We start from the raw sequence: 14213 nt of genomic DNA on the forward strand, positions 1-14213 counted from the left end.
AGGGACTGGCAAGTGGGTGCACATGTCGACATGGCAGTCCCAGACTACACACAGCCTCTGCAATGGCAGGCTTGAGCCATATTTTACAAGCTGCTTCTGTGGGTGGCACTATCAGTGCTACAAGCCCACCAGCAGCATTTGATTTACAGGCCCTGGGCACACATGGTGCACTGTACTAGGGTCTGAAAAGTAAATCAAATAATCAATCATGGAAACACTAATCCATTACATACTTTTACAATAGGGAGCACTTGCACTTTGGCCCTGATCAGCAGTGGCAAAGTGCCCAAAGCATCTAGACCAATAAATTCAGATGAGGCAACAGCAAAAAGTGGAAGGGAGACTCACGCCAATGGTGCCAAGTCTAACAGTGGTGATATGAAAACATTTGTCCAGTAGGTTATCAGGTTTTACGTTGGTAACTACAGGGGTAGGAGAAGAGGGTATCTATTAGAAAAGTGGAATTATGAGTAGTGTAGATCCTTGTTTTTATTCTGTGTAGAAATATTCAGCAATTACCTTTCTTGAGCTGGAATAGACTTAGTTGTAAGGTGTGCGATTGAGCCATAAAGTGAAGCTTGTTAATCCACTCTTGAATGTCTTAGGATCACACTGTCTCTATCATGCCTATTACTTTCCTCCAACCAAGTCACATCCCTTTCCTGCCCCTTAAGTGTAATATGTGTGAGTATGTTAATGTGAGACATTGAGAACATAGGCATGTAAATAAGTCAAATGTTTACAAGTTATCTTATCCTTAGCCTATTACACGTCTTACTAGATCCAGAGAGAGAGAGCGAGACAGAGAGAGAGAGAGAGAGAGAGATACACTCTACTTCTTATGGACCTCTCCTTTTCTTCTCTCCTCCTCCCCCCAACTCCGCATTATAGAGAGAAACAACACCAGTATGTCATCTCAGTGAAAGCATATTATTGCTAAAAGCCATAATCGTCTCAAAAACCGTTTAGTGATTGGACTTGCTAGTGGATGGGTCAGTAAATCAAACATCTCGAGCACAAAATTTCGTTTGTTTAAAAAAGTTTTTTTTGTCTTTTTACCTATATTCATTACACACAGCACCTAGATGCCCATAAAGGTGACGGTGGTGTGCTTTACAAATGCTGTGTGATTGACTGATTGAGAGAGACACATTTATTTATAATGAGAATCTTCAAGATTCAAAAATACTCTTATTGTGGGATCTTAATAGACGACAGATTGAAAAGCATTTGACTGTCAAATGTTATGGAAATGTCTGAGTCTCTAGGCTAAATCTTAAAAACTCCTGTACCTGTTTTACAAGAATTAAAAACCACCATAGAGGGCAGAATGCCTGCCAGGAGATTGTGTCTTGTGTGTGTCTGTTTATCTATCCTGTAAGTGCAAAGGAACCTCTAGTTACAGTTTTTGATACACCTTACCTATCTGTTTAAGGAAGCTTGCTGTATTGTCAGTGTGTGTTTAAAACATTGACTGCTGCTAGATTACTGTACTGAATTTGACAGTATGTGATACTAAATTATAGCTCCCTTTCGCTCTGAAGAAATGTTCTCCTTTTTCTTTCTCTTCCCATAGGAAAGAAGCCTGATTACCGAAGTTTGGGGTGGCCTAGCCCAGGCGAGTGCACAAAACTCCGCAGAGTGGAGCTGTCCACGGTATCTAGCACATGGCTTGCGGTGTCTGTCAAAAATATTGAGTGAGTAAATAGCTCTTCTTCAGTGTCTGTGTCAGACACTACATTTCACACTATGTGAGAGAAAGGGCCCTCTTTTGCATGGTTGCCACTACTTTTTGCTGAATTGCTGATGTGCTTTGACTGAGTGTGCCCTTTATTTTAAAGGTTTTATATAGCGCTGGCTAGACCCAGAGGTCTCAGAGCGCTTTACATGAGTATCTGATCATAGTTACAGCAGCACTCTGAACCTGGCTGCCTCAGTGCCGCTGAGAATGCATCTTTTGTGCTGGCCTTACTCCACATTTGCCCTGAGCTAAAGTTGGGGAGCTTTGCTCCCACAACCCAGTAGCCTGCACGTCAGCAGCCACCAACCGGTGACCCCCCTATTACTCCTTTGGATAACATTGGGCCTCAGCACTCTTCACCCGGCCGCACTAGTGCAGCTGAGGGTGTAACAAGAGTGCATCCTTGACCCTGGAGGGACCCCTGAGTCTAACCCCAGAACACCTACTCCCACAACAAAGTACTTACCTTTAAACCGATAAAACTATTTTTCTCCATAGGATAACATTGACTGTTTTTCTAGGAAAAGTTTCAAAGCGTGAAGTTGGAAAACCTAAAGAAATTCTTTAAAATTGTACTAACTAACAAAAACGCTTTTCATAGCTGCCAAGGTTTCAGATTGGTATGTGTGACATAATCATAATTTCAGTTAAATTTTGAGTGACATTTCAATGACTTTGAGTGACATTTTCTTGCAAGCAAAAATAAGTAATGACGCTGACGAGGGAAACAGAAATATCACAAATTCAATCGTTTGACCAACGAGAAACTCTAAAAACTCACCAAACTAATGTGTGGTAGGCAGCTGAAAAATGAATAGAGTACTGCAGAGTCAGACTGCGTGACCGCACAGTTGTAGTTGTTTCTGTGTTTGCGGCGGTTTTCATGATTGTTCCCTCATGGCTTATTTTTTGTACCACCAACCCTCCATGGTAATGAATTTATCGACCTTGGAAAGAAGAATGGTTGAGGAGGTCCTAATATGATCCAAATCGGTGTCTTGCAGGCTAGACACAGATTAGTACCGTGTTCCTAATACACTGTAGCTTGCTAAGGAAATAGCCACTTTCTCTATAAAAATACCCATAAAGAAACTACTTATGAAAAACTTAATATTGATACGGTCTATAACGTACAACAAATCATCATTATACATAGTTTTGAAATAATAAAGTAATTGTATGTAAAATATGTTATTTGAAGGTTTTTATTTGTACAAATAAGGGGGCAAAAGTCACTGAATGTCAATGATATTAGTGGTTTGATAAATAAAGATGTTGGGATTACAGAAAAGTCATTGCTTGTGCTTAGTATATTATTTTAGTTCGGTCAGATTCGTCCATGTGCAAATATCACACAAGTGCTTCAAGATACTGTAAAGCAGACACTGCCCAAAATAAACACGTACAAATAAAGTATTTCATGGCTACAATAATCCTCAACCCACGGGCCATAATTCTACCAGTCAAAGCAAGTACAAGCTATCACTTCATTCCATTCTCTGTAGCTGCTAAAAACCTCAGAGGACTTTGAAACTTCCTGAACTCCCTATGCGATTCAGAAGAGCACAAGGCACGCTGGAAAATAGAATACTGAGCTGAAATTCTATCGGACTCCTGCGCATTTTAGTTTCTAAAGTGTTGAATTAAAATTCAACCACGACGACAAAGTTATAGAGAAGTATTGTAATTACACGGCATGAAAGCCACTAAAGGATCGAAAGAGATGCCTGGCTGACCTCGAGGCCCTCTTTCACGTCGATCTGATCGCGCCGCTCTAGTCATAAAGCAACCCAGTAGCAGAGACTAAAAAACGCCTCTGCGCACCATATAACAGTTTCAAACTTCAGTTTAACTAGTAAAAAAATAATTATAAAACGAGTGCTTTGCAACTTAACATGATGATGCATATAAATCACCTTAATTCCAGTGCCTTGTGTCCGTGAAGTCAGACTGGGTGTTGCCAAACCGGGTGTCACCTGCAGGGTTGACCCGATCTCAGCCTGCACTCTCTAATCCCCCGCCTCTTTTCTTCACTTCCTAGTTCCGGACGTGACTGCACTACTGCGGCCGGCACCTCCGGATTTAATCCAGGCCCACTGGTGCGCCACATAGTGATTGACAGCTCTGAGCTGCTGCCTGCAATATCGAGAGAGCAGCCCGCCCCCCTGCAGACACTGTGAGGAGTCTGAGAATAGCCGCGCGCCGCTTTCAGCTACACAGAGCTGAGAGCTACTGCAGTCTGTTAACTGTTAGACACTCGGGCTCTCTCAGAACAGCAGAGAGAGCCCGGGCACAGGAGCGCCGCTGGCGCGCCTGGCACAGGTCGAAAATGCGTGACAATGCAATTCAGTGCGGTGATGCGGATCACCGCACTGGAATGCGTGAGCGTCACACCTGTTGCGTGACGCTTGGCAGGACTGGCTTTTACTTACCTGTTTACAGGAAATATCCCAGTGTAGTATCCAGGTATACTACACTGTGTAAGAAAAGTAATCTGAAAGTAACGTACTGGTCATTTTACTTAAAAGCCCATTCAAAGTATATGTACTGTATTTACAAAGCATTGCATTTCTCTGAAAGAATACTGTAAGTCAAGACAAAGTGCTTATACCATTACAAATCCAAACTATATTACAACTGTATATTTACTGCAAAGTATTTATCACATACCTGTGCCAGGCTTGCTTGGTTCTAGGAAACAAAATAACTAAAATAATATTTTTGATACAAAACAATTGGTCTGAAGTTTAGTCTTTGAGTGTGTGAATTCATTTGCTGACTGAGCGTGTACAACAGATGCTTAACACTGCCCTCTGATACTGCCTTACTGCTCGACCGCACTACCCCAAACAGAGTGTGACGTGGCATCTACTTTACCTCTGCCTACCTTTTGGGTTCCACTGGACTCTGTGCACACTATACCTCACGTTGGTATATACAGAGCCAGCTTCCTACACTATGCGTTACCCTATTCCCGTGACTACCACTCTTTGAGCCCTGAATGATTTTTACTAGAAACCACATTGTCTGAGTATAGATAATATTATTGTCTATGTGTGAGACACAGCATTTGGTGGCTTATTAGTATTGGCAGGTCTGCTTTGGTGCTCATTTTGCAGTGCTATGCCACAAACTGTGCCACATCACTTTTTTTCAATTCAGTCGTTGCCTATTCAGTAAACTAGTGTTTTATTTCCTTGCTTTATTTGTTTTCTCAAAGTAATTCGAAAAGCTGTTACTCCACTGTATGTATAAGAGTAAACATTGTTGGCCCTTGTGTGGTGGTCCTTATCGTGCATGCTGCATCTAGTGAAATTTAAGATTTTTAAATGTGTAGGAATTGGTAGCAAATTCAGGTTACGTGACCCAAGGTTTGTTGCAACAATCTGAACTTAGGCTGAGGTTCTTCACACAGTATGCCCAATCCCTACCTCATCGTTCCCTAAAAGGCACATTATGGACTGCGCTACATCTGCAAAAGTATCTTTTATTCTCGAAAGTGGGGACTTTTAAAGTTCCATTTGTGCTAAAATCCTCTAATACATTAAATTCTTCTTAAAACTAGTCTTTCTTCAGGTACTGATTAGAAATTTAAAGATTCAGTAAGCATGGCAAAAAAACAACCTGCCAGTAGCGTGTGCAATATTCAGAGCAAGTACAAATCTTCTAGGTTGGACAGAGTGTGAGCAGTGGAAGTGCCATACTGATGCTCTCCTGTGTGCCAGAAATGGAAAGTTGGCGTGTCACTGTACCCATCACGTTTGAAGAGCATGTTGTCTAATATTGGAGTACTTGGAGCACCAGGATATCCTGTTCGTACTACCTTCACACTCTTGGTTGAGGAATCAAATCATTTCTTGCATTGCAAAAAATTAAGACGCTTGCTTCAGAGCAATTTTGCAGTTAAAACTGGTGCTGTGCCTCCCAACATCTCAATCAAAAGCTGGAACATTTAAATACCAGAGCATTATTTGCACGGTGCGTAGACTGAGTTGTCTGTTTCTTTAATGTTTATCCCAGCATTCTTGGAAGGGCTACAAAGTTGTTGGTAGCGGGTTCTGCAGTCAAAGTGTAAATAAACTGCCCAAGGTGCCACAAGGTTTAAGTCTAGCCGGACCCCCAATTACAGTTCAGTCCTGATTATACCAGAGCCAGCAAGAAAGGCTTTGATGTGCTTGAGACGCTCAATTCTACCTAGCTGGAGTTTAATCAGTCACTACAACTACTTGTATGGGTAAACCATCAGAGATCTGTTGGCAGTGCAACTGAGAAGCATCTTAAGATGCTTGGCATACTCTAGCCCTCATGGGACTTCCCTCAAGTAGGGAGTACTGTACTAACAAGAGTGCAAGAGATAGTCTGGCCTTCTTTGCAGATGCTTCGCCTCTAAAAATTCCAAATATTGCCTTGTTGTTTTATGGCACTGACTTCTAAAAAGTGAAAAAGGCCAGCATTATGCAATTGCTACTGGTTCTAGATCCTGTATTACCTGATCCCTCCAGTCATACCTACAGTAACTAGCCAAGTGGTTTGGGAAAACATTACAGCGGACAGAAGCTGTTTAAGGTCTGCATTTCGTGTAATGTGACCAGTGTCTTGACCACTTAAACCCATCATTGAACAGTTGCTCCTTGTGCCTCCGTTGCCTGTCCTGGCACTGCTTTTTTAGATTCTCTTGGCTCTCTTCATTCATGCGCTGGTTTCGTGGATTGGATTTTCACATCATACAAACCTCAATCACCATCTCCGTTGCTTTTTTTTTTGTTGCAGAGTTCTATATAGCGCAAACTAGACCCGAACCGAATCTGGTATCAGAGCGCTTTACATAGCAAGGTTACGTTAAATGAGGACACACATTCATTTTAGGCACGGGGAGATTAAGTGATTTGCCCAGAATCACAGGAGGTTTTGGCGTTGTTACCGAGACTCGAACCCAGACCCCCAGGTCTGAGGTCGAGCGCCCTAGCCGTTAGGCCAACTCCTCTCCCCATCGGACTCTCTCCTTTGGGAGATCAACGACATGGATGCTAATGAGGAGGAATGCTATATGGCCGGTGCGTGTATGAGGGTTAGATAGAGGAAACCTTCCTCCACCAGGTCCTATGTTGCTCTAAATATCCTCAAAGTGATCAAGTGTTCCCATGCTGGCACGTTTGCTGCAGCTTTCACATACTGATTGTCTTTTAGCTGTGGTAATTCTGAGTCCACTACTGTGTTTTTCCCCAAAAGAAGTGAATCTTGCACAGAAGATAGCATGGCGTTTTTCTAATCATACCCTCATCAGCCTAAGTCTTGATCCTGAGAAACCATTGAGATGTTATAAGCTCCAGGTTAATGAGCAGCTGCTGTTGGATTCTCTGGTACTCAGTAGGGGAGAAGAGTGTGAAGCTAATATTCTCAAGATGAGTTGTTATACTTTACTGGCTTAGATGACTCAAAGATGACAGAAAGTGACCCGCCGTAAAGAAATTGGGGCTGACTCTGCTGGTGTCAGGGTTGCTATATCTCCGATTGTGTAGACCATATTTCCTGATCTGATACAATCTGTCTTTGAGATTATCCTAATATTGTGATTTTTGTCTGTGGGAGTCTTTGTAGATGAGGAATCTGCTGGAAGAAGTATTATAAGCCAAGCACCTTTTATTTTAGATTGATACTTGTTCTTCTTTTAGATTCTTCACCCTTGGCCTCTGCTCTCTGAAGAGGGTTTATTCCAGCTACATTGGTCTTTTTTAGAAAAGTTCTAACAGTTGTCCTCATAGGGGGTCCTATCCTGAGAGTGTGGAAATCAGCCCAGACTTCTGTTGCCTTTAACCCCTCCCACGCTTGTGACGGTACCGTTCTGTCACGCCCCTCGGGTGGGCTGTGCTGGTGACGGAACGGTTCCGTCACGGCCCGCTCGCCTGCGCGGCGCGAATTCCGCGCCTGCGCTGATGTTCTAAAGAGCGGGCGGGGCCGTGACGGAACCGTTCCGTCACAAGCACAGCTCACCCGAGGGGCGTGACGGAGCGGTTCCATCACAAGCGTGGGAGTGCCGTGTGCCCCCCCCCCCCCGGTTAGCACTGTGGCGGAATAGCCGCCGCAGTGAAAGGGTTAAAGGATCTAGTGTGTTATTTCCAAGAAAGACTCTTTGACCGATCTATGGTAGGAGAAGCTTTTGTAACCACTTGATGTGAATTGCCTTCAGGACATTGGGCAGCCAGTCTGATCCATGTGGAGATGGTATTCATGGGGCATCAGTCTTTCTAGATGCATTTGTTCATCTGATAGATTTTAAATCTCCAAAAGAGGCTCAGACTATGGGTAGCAGACAGCCCGACACTTCAACACATTTACAGCGTATTTATAGGTACACTTAGTAGCTTCTCATAAATATATTTCTTTTCATTGAATAAAACAAGGTTAAAGTGATGTTATGGTTGGGAATTGTAATATTATCTTACAAAAAAATAAAAAAAACTTAGAAATTCACTGAAAAAGCCAAAGGTTAAAAGAACGTTAAAATTGGGCGAAAATGACAGTTAAAACATACCATTTAAAACTAACAAAACCACTGCAAGTCACCAGTTCTAGTTATGTTAGTAACTAGAACTAGTGCACTAGATTAATTCATGATGTAACTTTAGGTAATTAGCAGTACATGGTGAGGGCAGGAGTTATAGTGACTTTAGGGCACAAGTCGTTTTACGTAAGGCAGACCTAGTGGCTTTGTCAAAGGGGCGGAACACAGAAATTATAAATGGTGGGCCTATTTAGGTCAGCACAACAACATTTACGAAGACGACCTTTTGACCGAGACCATATGAGGCTAATGGGAGGGGGTGGGCCTGGCTGTCTACATTTAATTCTATTTCTGTGCCCTTTTCCCTTTATGACCCTACAAGTCTTTGCTGCATGGTTACTGTTTAACTTGATCATGTGCGTTTTTCAGTCCAGAAGGATTTGTAAGTAATGAAAATACCATCCTAGTCCTTTGTCTTTGTCTTCACAGCATTACAGAGCACATTGATTTTTGCACCCAGCTGCAGGAGCCAGGCGTGGAGCCCCTGTGCAATGGCAATCTTGCAGCCAGCATGCACACCCTGGACCACCTTCAAGGTGTCTCCGGCAGGGCGAGTATACACTATACTGGGGAGAGCCAGCTAAAGGAGGTAAGAATTCCGGGACCAAACTGGGCTCTCGCACGTGAACAAGTTTCTTTTATCGCTACACCTTTCTGCAGCACTGGGCTCTCATTGGCAAGTGAACGCAGACTAATGTCTTAACTACTTTGAGCATTGGCAAAAACGTACTGCTTTAATCCTTCTTGATGACATAGCTGGCTTTGCTCGCATCTCACATGATGTTCAGCATCGCTGGCACAGTGTCGTGTTCATGTATCTCGTATCCCTCTGTAGCATGGCACAGTGCTCTCCGTGACCATCGATCAAAGTCAGGTTATTTTAAAGAGTTCCCAGTTTTTACCTAGACTATCCGATATATATTTGTATTTTCTGAATTTGCAATACGTTGGACTTGCAGTGGATCCTGAAGTGTTGTACAAAATACAATTATGAATATAAGAAGTACAATATAGGTTAAATGCATATAATTTTGTAGCAGTGAGAAGAATTTGACAAACCTCCAAACGATGACCATGCTTTTTGACCAGTGACTCGAGATAAATCATCTTAAGTAACAATGTTTGCAAAAGAAAGGACTTAAAGCTTTTGGTAAAAATGATGCGCGGAGTGGTACATAAATTAGAAATAGAAGTATTACAAATCTGGAAATGGCTTTTCTTTCAAAATCCACAAATTGAGCAGAGGGTAAATGAAAACGGCCATTCACCAGAGCTCGATAATCTGGTGCCCACCATCTATTTTCGGTAGGACTTTCCATCCCTTATTTGCTTAATGGTAGATCAAGACAGATTGACACACCGGTTTTGCTTCATCATGTTCAATATAAGGATATAAAGGAAGAAAATACAAGATGAAAGCCTCATGTTTCTAAAGTCCTTTCTAGCTTCTGCATTTTATATCTCGTGAAGATGACCATTAATGGAGTTGCTATATCCACAAGAATGATGCTTCAAAAATTCAAGGGTCACGATAATTTAAGTTCATGGCAATTCATTGGAACACTGATAGTTTTGTTCTGCTCAACCATGCCATGAACCCTAAATAATTGCTTTATATATCCACACAATGATCATGCAGCAGTGTGCATTAGCAGTCTGTAATTCATACTTTAGTAATAGTGGTCATAACTTGTGCAAAAATCCAGGCTTCTTGTATAGTGCACATCCCAAATAATCTTAAATAATAGCTGTGATTCTTGTTGTTACACTAGGTCCTTGTAATATTCAATGTCTACATCATGATAAGGTTTCTGCAGCCTCACTTGTCATGCCTAGGCAATGTTTAAAACTATCCTGGGAGAGGTGTGGCACAGCAGCCAGAGCAGCTGACTCCGGAGTGCAGGTGCTCGCGTACGATCCCCGGCGCCAGCGGCAGCTCAGCACCATGTGACCCTGGGCAATAGCTCACTGAATCTCCCAGAGGGTTGATATGTTTGCACTTTTCAAATATGGATTATATTATAATGCATTATCCTGTGGATGTTAGTTGTGGCTCAGCTTGGGGATTGGTGGCACCCCTTCATTGGGATGATGCTAGTCATGCTGAATGCCTTGAGAGGCTCCTGGAAGTGTACTGGGGCGGCGGGCTAGAGTCCATGATGTCCAGAACGCCTTCGATCCAGTGGGCGTTCAGGAGGAATTCAGGAATTGACCCTGGCAGTTCTCATTCAGGTTCTTCAGTTTCCATGCTTTAGCTCTATCAGCTGGTCAGTGTTCCTACTTCGCCCATCCTCAGACCCTCTTATCTCTTTCTTAGAAGTGTCAAGTTTTCATTGCATGCGTCTACGCCGACATACCTTCATGCCCACTTACTGTCTGAGCTGACATGCTGTTATTGTTTTTAGTTATAGGTGCATATAATCAATGTTGATTCTAGATAACACGTGTGTCGCCGTGTTTGCTTAGTCTTGATGCATTAGTGTCTGCAAGTTCTGCATTTGCTTTTATTGGAGGATGAGAATGAGTGATGACATCTTATAAGAACTGAAGGATTTGATTCATAGCCTGAGAGGGACTTTGCGATGGGAAGATCACTCTGCGATCACACCGGTTTGCAGCACCCACCTGCCTCAGTCTGAGAGCCGGGGGCCTACAGACTGTGCTCTCCAACGTTCGCGCTGTTTTGGTGACCATGACATGTGTGATTGAATTCCTTTTTGCATTCTCTGTAATTACCTTACATTTTATACACTAGTTAGTATTTTAAAATAAACTTCTTTCTCTACATATCCCTTTCCTTAGTGCTTTTTGAGTGTTATTCACTTATGAAGGGCAGTTTGGAGTCCCACTGTGCCCCTGGACGAGTCTTCAGGGACTGATCGCTGCCAGAGTGCAGAACTGCTCAATGGGCTGCGTATGGATAACAGTCAAATTTCGTTTCTAATATGTATTGATGCATTGACTTAAGTCTTTGCACCAGGAGGTTCGAAATCCGATCCCTACAGCTCTGGGTGCAGAAGGCCAGATGGTGTCAGGAAAAAATCCTGCAGAGGAGAACTGGATAAATGCTAGGCAGACCTAGAGTTGGGTAAGACTGGTGTAACTGTAGGTGGTGCCAGGATAGCTAGGTATAGGTAAAGAACAAAGCAAATAAATACTCGGGGTTAAGGCAAGCTATCTCAGTTTATCGCAAGACCTTTGCAACAATACTTTTGCATCAATCATAGGATCTTGCTCCTAATAACAGCTCTACTGTGCAGTCATACATAGACTGAACTCTTTATCATCCAATCATTTCACCGGCTATACAATTACTGGGGAGCAGGTAAGACGTGAAAGGGATAGCTAGCAACCAGGAACGACTGATTTGAACGGAAACTGCAACAAGCAATGGACATTTTCGGCAATGGTGACACAAAACCAGTGTTGGAAAAATAACCAAGAAACACGACCTATCAAGACCAGAGCTCAAAAATACCAGGGGATAACCTGCTAACGTCACTCTAGCAATAGACGTTGGCTCAGAAGTCGCAGCAGAGAGGAAACAGTCAACAGCATAGAAAATAAAAAGTGCACCACTTGAATCCAACAATGTTATGGCAAAGGAAACTTGAGGAATAACTTGGTCACATGGAAAAAAGACAAATAAATCCTATTGAAGGTCTGTACCAGTTCCCACAATACTCAAAGTAAATATAAGTCTGGTACACTGCTATGTCAAACTCGGGCATTATGTAGTAATATCAGAACAATCACAAATGTATAGAGAGAGCTCACATTCACACCTTTTTTATGAGGTATCTGTGTTGCCATTGGGTATGCCCAGCTGAGAGTCTAGGGATTCCTGTGTAATAGTCTGAAGCTTTATTTCACAGATGAGGCCTAATAAGCCAAAATGCATCAGAGGTTACGGGGGTTGCATTTCATATTTTCCGTGGCTTAGCTAATATGATTGGGTTTTGCACATTGGGGCAAGGCCAAGACTAATTTGTTCATAATCTACTGGCACACAAGGAGTTAAAATGGATGCAGTGTGCCAGAAACTGATTGAATCATACATTGTGGAGTGGTGTGGCTCACTGGTTAGAGGCGGCAGACCCGGAAGCAGAATACGGCCCGGGACCAGGGTTCAATTCCCGACGCGGCAGGGTCGTGGACCATGGTCAGCGGACTCGATAATTCTCGCCTCGGTGCCTACTCTAACCACGGATCACACTCGGCAACTCTGGGCATTAGCTTGCCTCATCTCTACAACGGCCCCCCACATTCGCCGGGGATGCCTGGTTTCACCATGGAGATACCCAGTAGGGACTATCTCACAGGGAAAACCAGGACGGGTTCCCCAGCGGTCTACAGCGCCAGGACACCTCAGGGCAGCAGTGCGCTTTACAAGACACATACATTTACATTTCCATCCAATGTTTGTTTTGCCAAGACACTAGAACGAAGTGGATTTGAAACCTAGAAGGTTTCTGCCAACTGTTTGTATCGTTCAGGTTGAGTTCTAGACTGGCAACGGGAGGCAGGATGGGAGGACTGTAAGGAGCGGCAGTGAAACTGGCAAAATAAAGGGAAACTTTAGGTAAAAGAGCTCACATGTTCAACAGGACATGGTAAAACCAGAAACCACACTTGGTTTCTTCAGCTTCTGGGCGGTAGTTCAACACTTGGGGCTGGAGCACTGAGTAGGAACTTATATGTATCCTAATGTAGGGAGAAGACGCATCGTCCCAGCTTACAATCACCCAGAAAAACCACGAGCAATAAATACTTAAGGGGCTTGGGTTCGCCACTTCAAAAAAGTGCAGTAATCTCAGGATTCATCTACCAGAGAGTAAGAAAATCTGTAGCCTAGCATAAACAAGAAATCATATGCATGATGACAGGTGCAGACCTAGTTTTCATTCTGTAAATAGTTTTTTTTTTAAATTCCTAGACACAATGCCATCTAATAATTATGAAACATATTTTGGACGCGGTTTCTGCTGACATGTAGTGGCTATTTGTAGAATTATGCTTTGTTGGCAAAAGGTAAGAGTGCTGAACATTTGATCATTTTCCACAACCAAGCTAGATATTTATGTAGCAAACGAGATTGCAGATGTCCTGCGTGTTGTTTCTGGATTCTAGGAAGGCTCCTCCACTTGTTCGTTATAAAGCTCTGCGCTTGGAGGTACTGTCATACTTTTCTTTCCCTTGAATGCATGATTCTATGTAGTCCTATAGTCTGTGCTATTCTCTTCGAAGCGTGTTCTGCCGCAGGGAGCATCAGGTGTGCTTCATAGAGGCATGTGGGTCTTGGTTGAACCATGCTGCGCTTGTGATAGGTATTTTCCAATGGGTTGACCTTTGCTAAAGGTTTAATTTTCTTACTCGCCCTTTTGCAGGTTTTACAGAATCTTGGTAAAGACAAGTTCCCACCACAATCATTTGAACAAATGGGAACCCGAATAGCCAAAGTTTTAGAGAAGGTAGTATTATTGGACATCAATATTAAACCTTTTTTGACCATCCGGAAACTTCCACTTCGGCCTCATTTTTTTTTTTATATATATTACAGAATCAGACATCTTGGGTATTGACCAGCATGGCCGCTCTCTACTGGCGGGTAAAAGGTCAAGGAAAGAAAGCAATAGACTGTCTGCGCCAGGCCCTGCACTACGCCCCACACAGCATGAAGGTGAGTCGAGCCATACACAGTGGACCCTACAGAGAAGTCAGACCGCTGATGGGCCAACAGGAAGGGGAGAAACCGTACTTTGAAGAGAGATTATATGCTTCTAAAGCCTACAATGCTTTTGCAGTGAATTTGGTTCCTCTCTGCAAACTGACATTGAGTCCGCTACAAACCCTGTAATATGGGGGACTGATATTTTAAGCAGGTTAAAAGGAGAGTTTCTGCACGTTTCA

At 43.0% G+C, this 14213-nt stretch overlaps 1 protein-coding gene across 2 annotated transcripts in view; it reads left to right on the plus strand.

The window, feature by feature from the left end:
• TTC17 (tetratricopeptide repeat domain 17) overlaps nt 1–14213 on the plus strand; it is a 516894-nt gene that overhangs the window by 474464 nt on the left and 28217 nt on the right. The window contains exons 20-23 of one of the 2 annotated variants that reach the window (XM_078684342.1): nt 1577–1697; nt 8733–8892; nt 13691–13774; nt 13864–13983. In XM_078684342.1, coding sequence (XP_078540468.1) covers nt 1577–1697; nt 8733–8892; nt 13691–13774; nt 13864–13983 — 485 coding nt within the window. Of the gene's footprint in view, nt 1–1576; nt 2332–4156; nt 8201–8732; nt 8893–13690; nt 13775–13863; nt 13984–14213 lie in introns of those variants that run through there. The other variant, XR_013609678.1, reaches the window with a different exon arrangement.

Source organism: Lissotriton helveticus, chromosome 3_2 (assembly GCF_964261635.1).
Source record: "Lissotriton helveticus chromosome 3_2, aLisHel1.1, whole genome shotgun sequence".
Taxonomy (NCBI): Eukaryota; Metazoa; Chordata; class Amphibia; order Caudata; family Salamandridae; genus Lissotriton; species Lissotriton helveticus.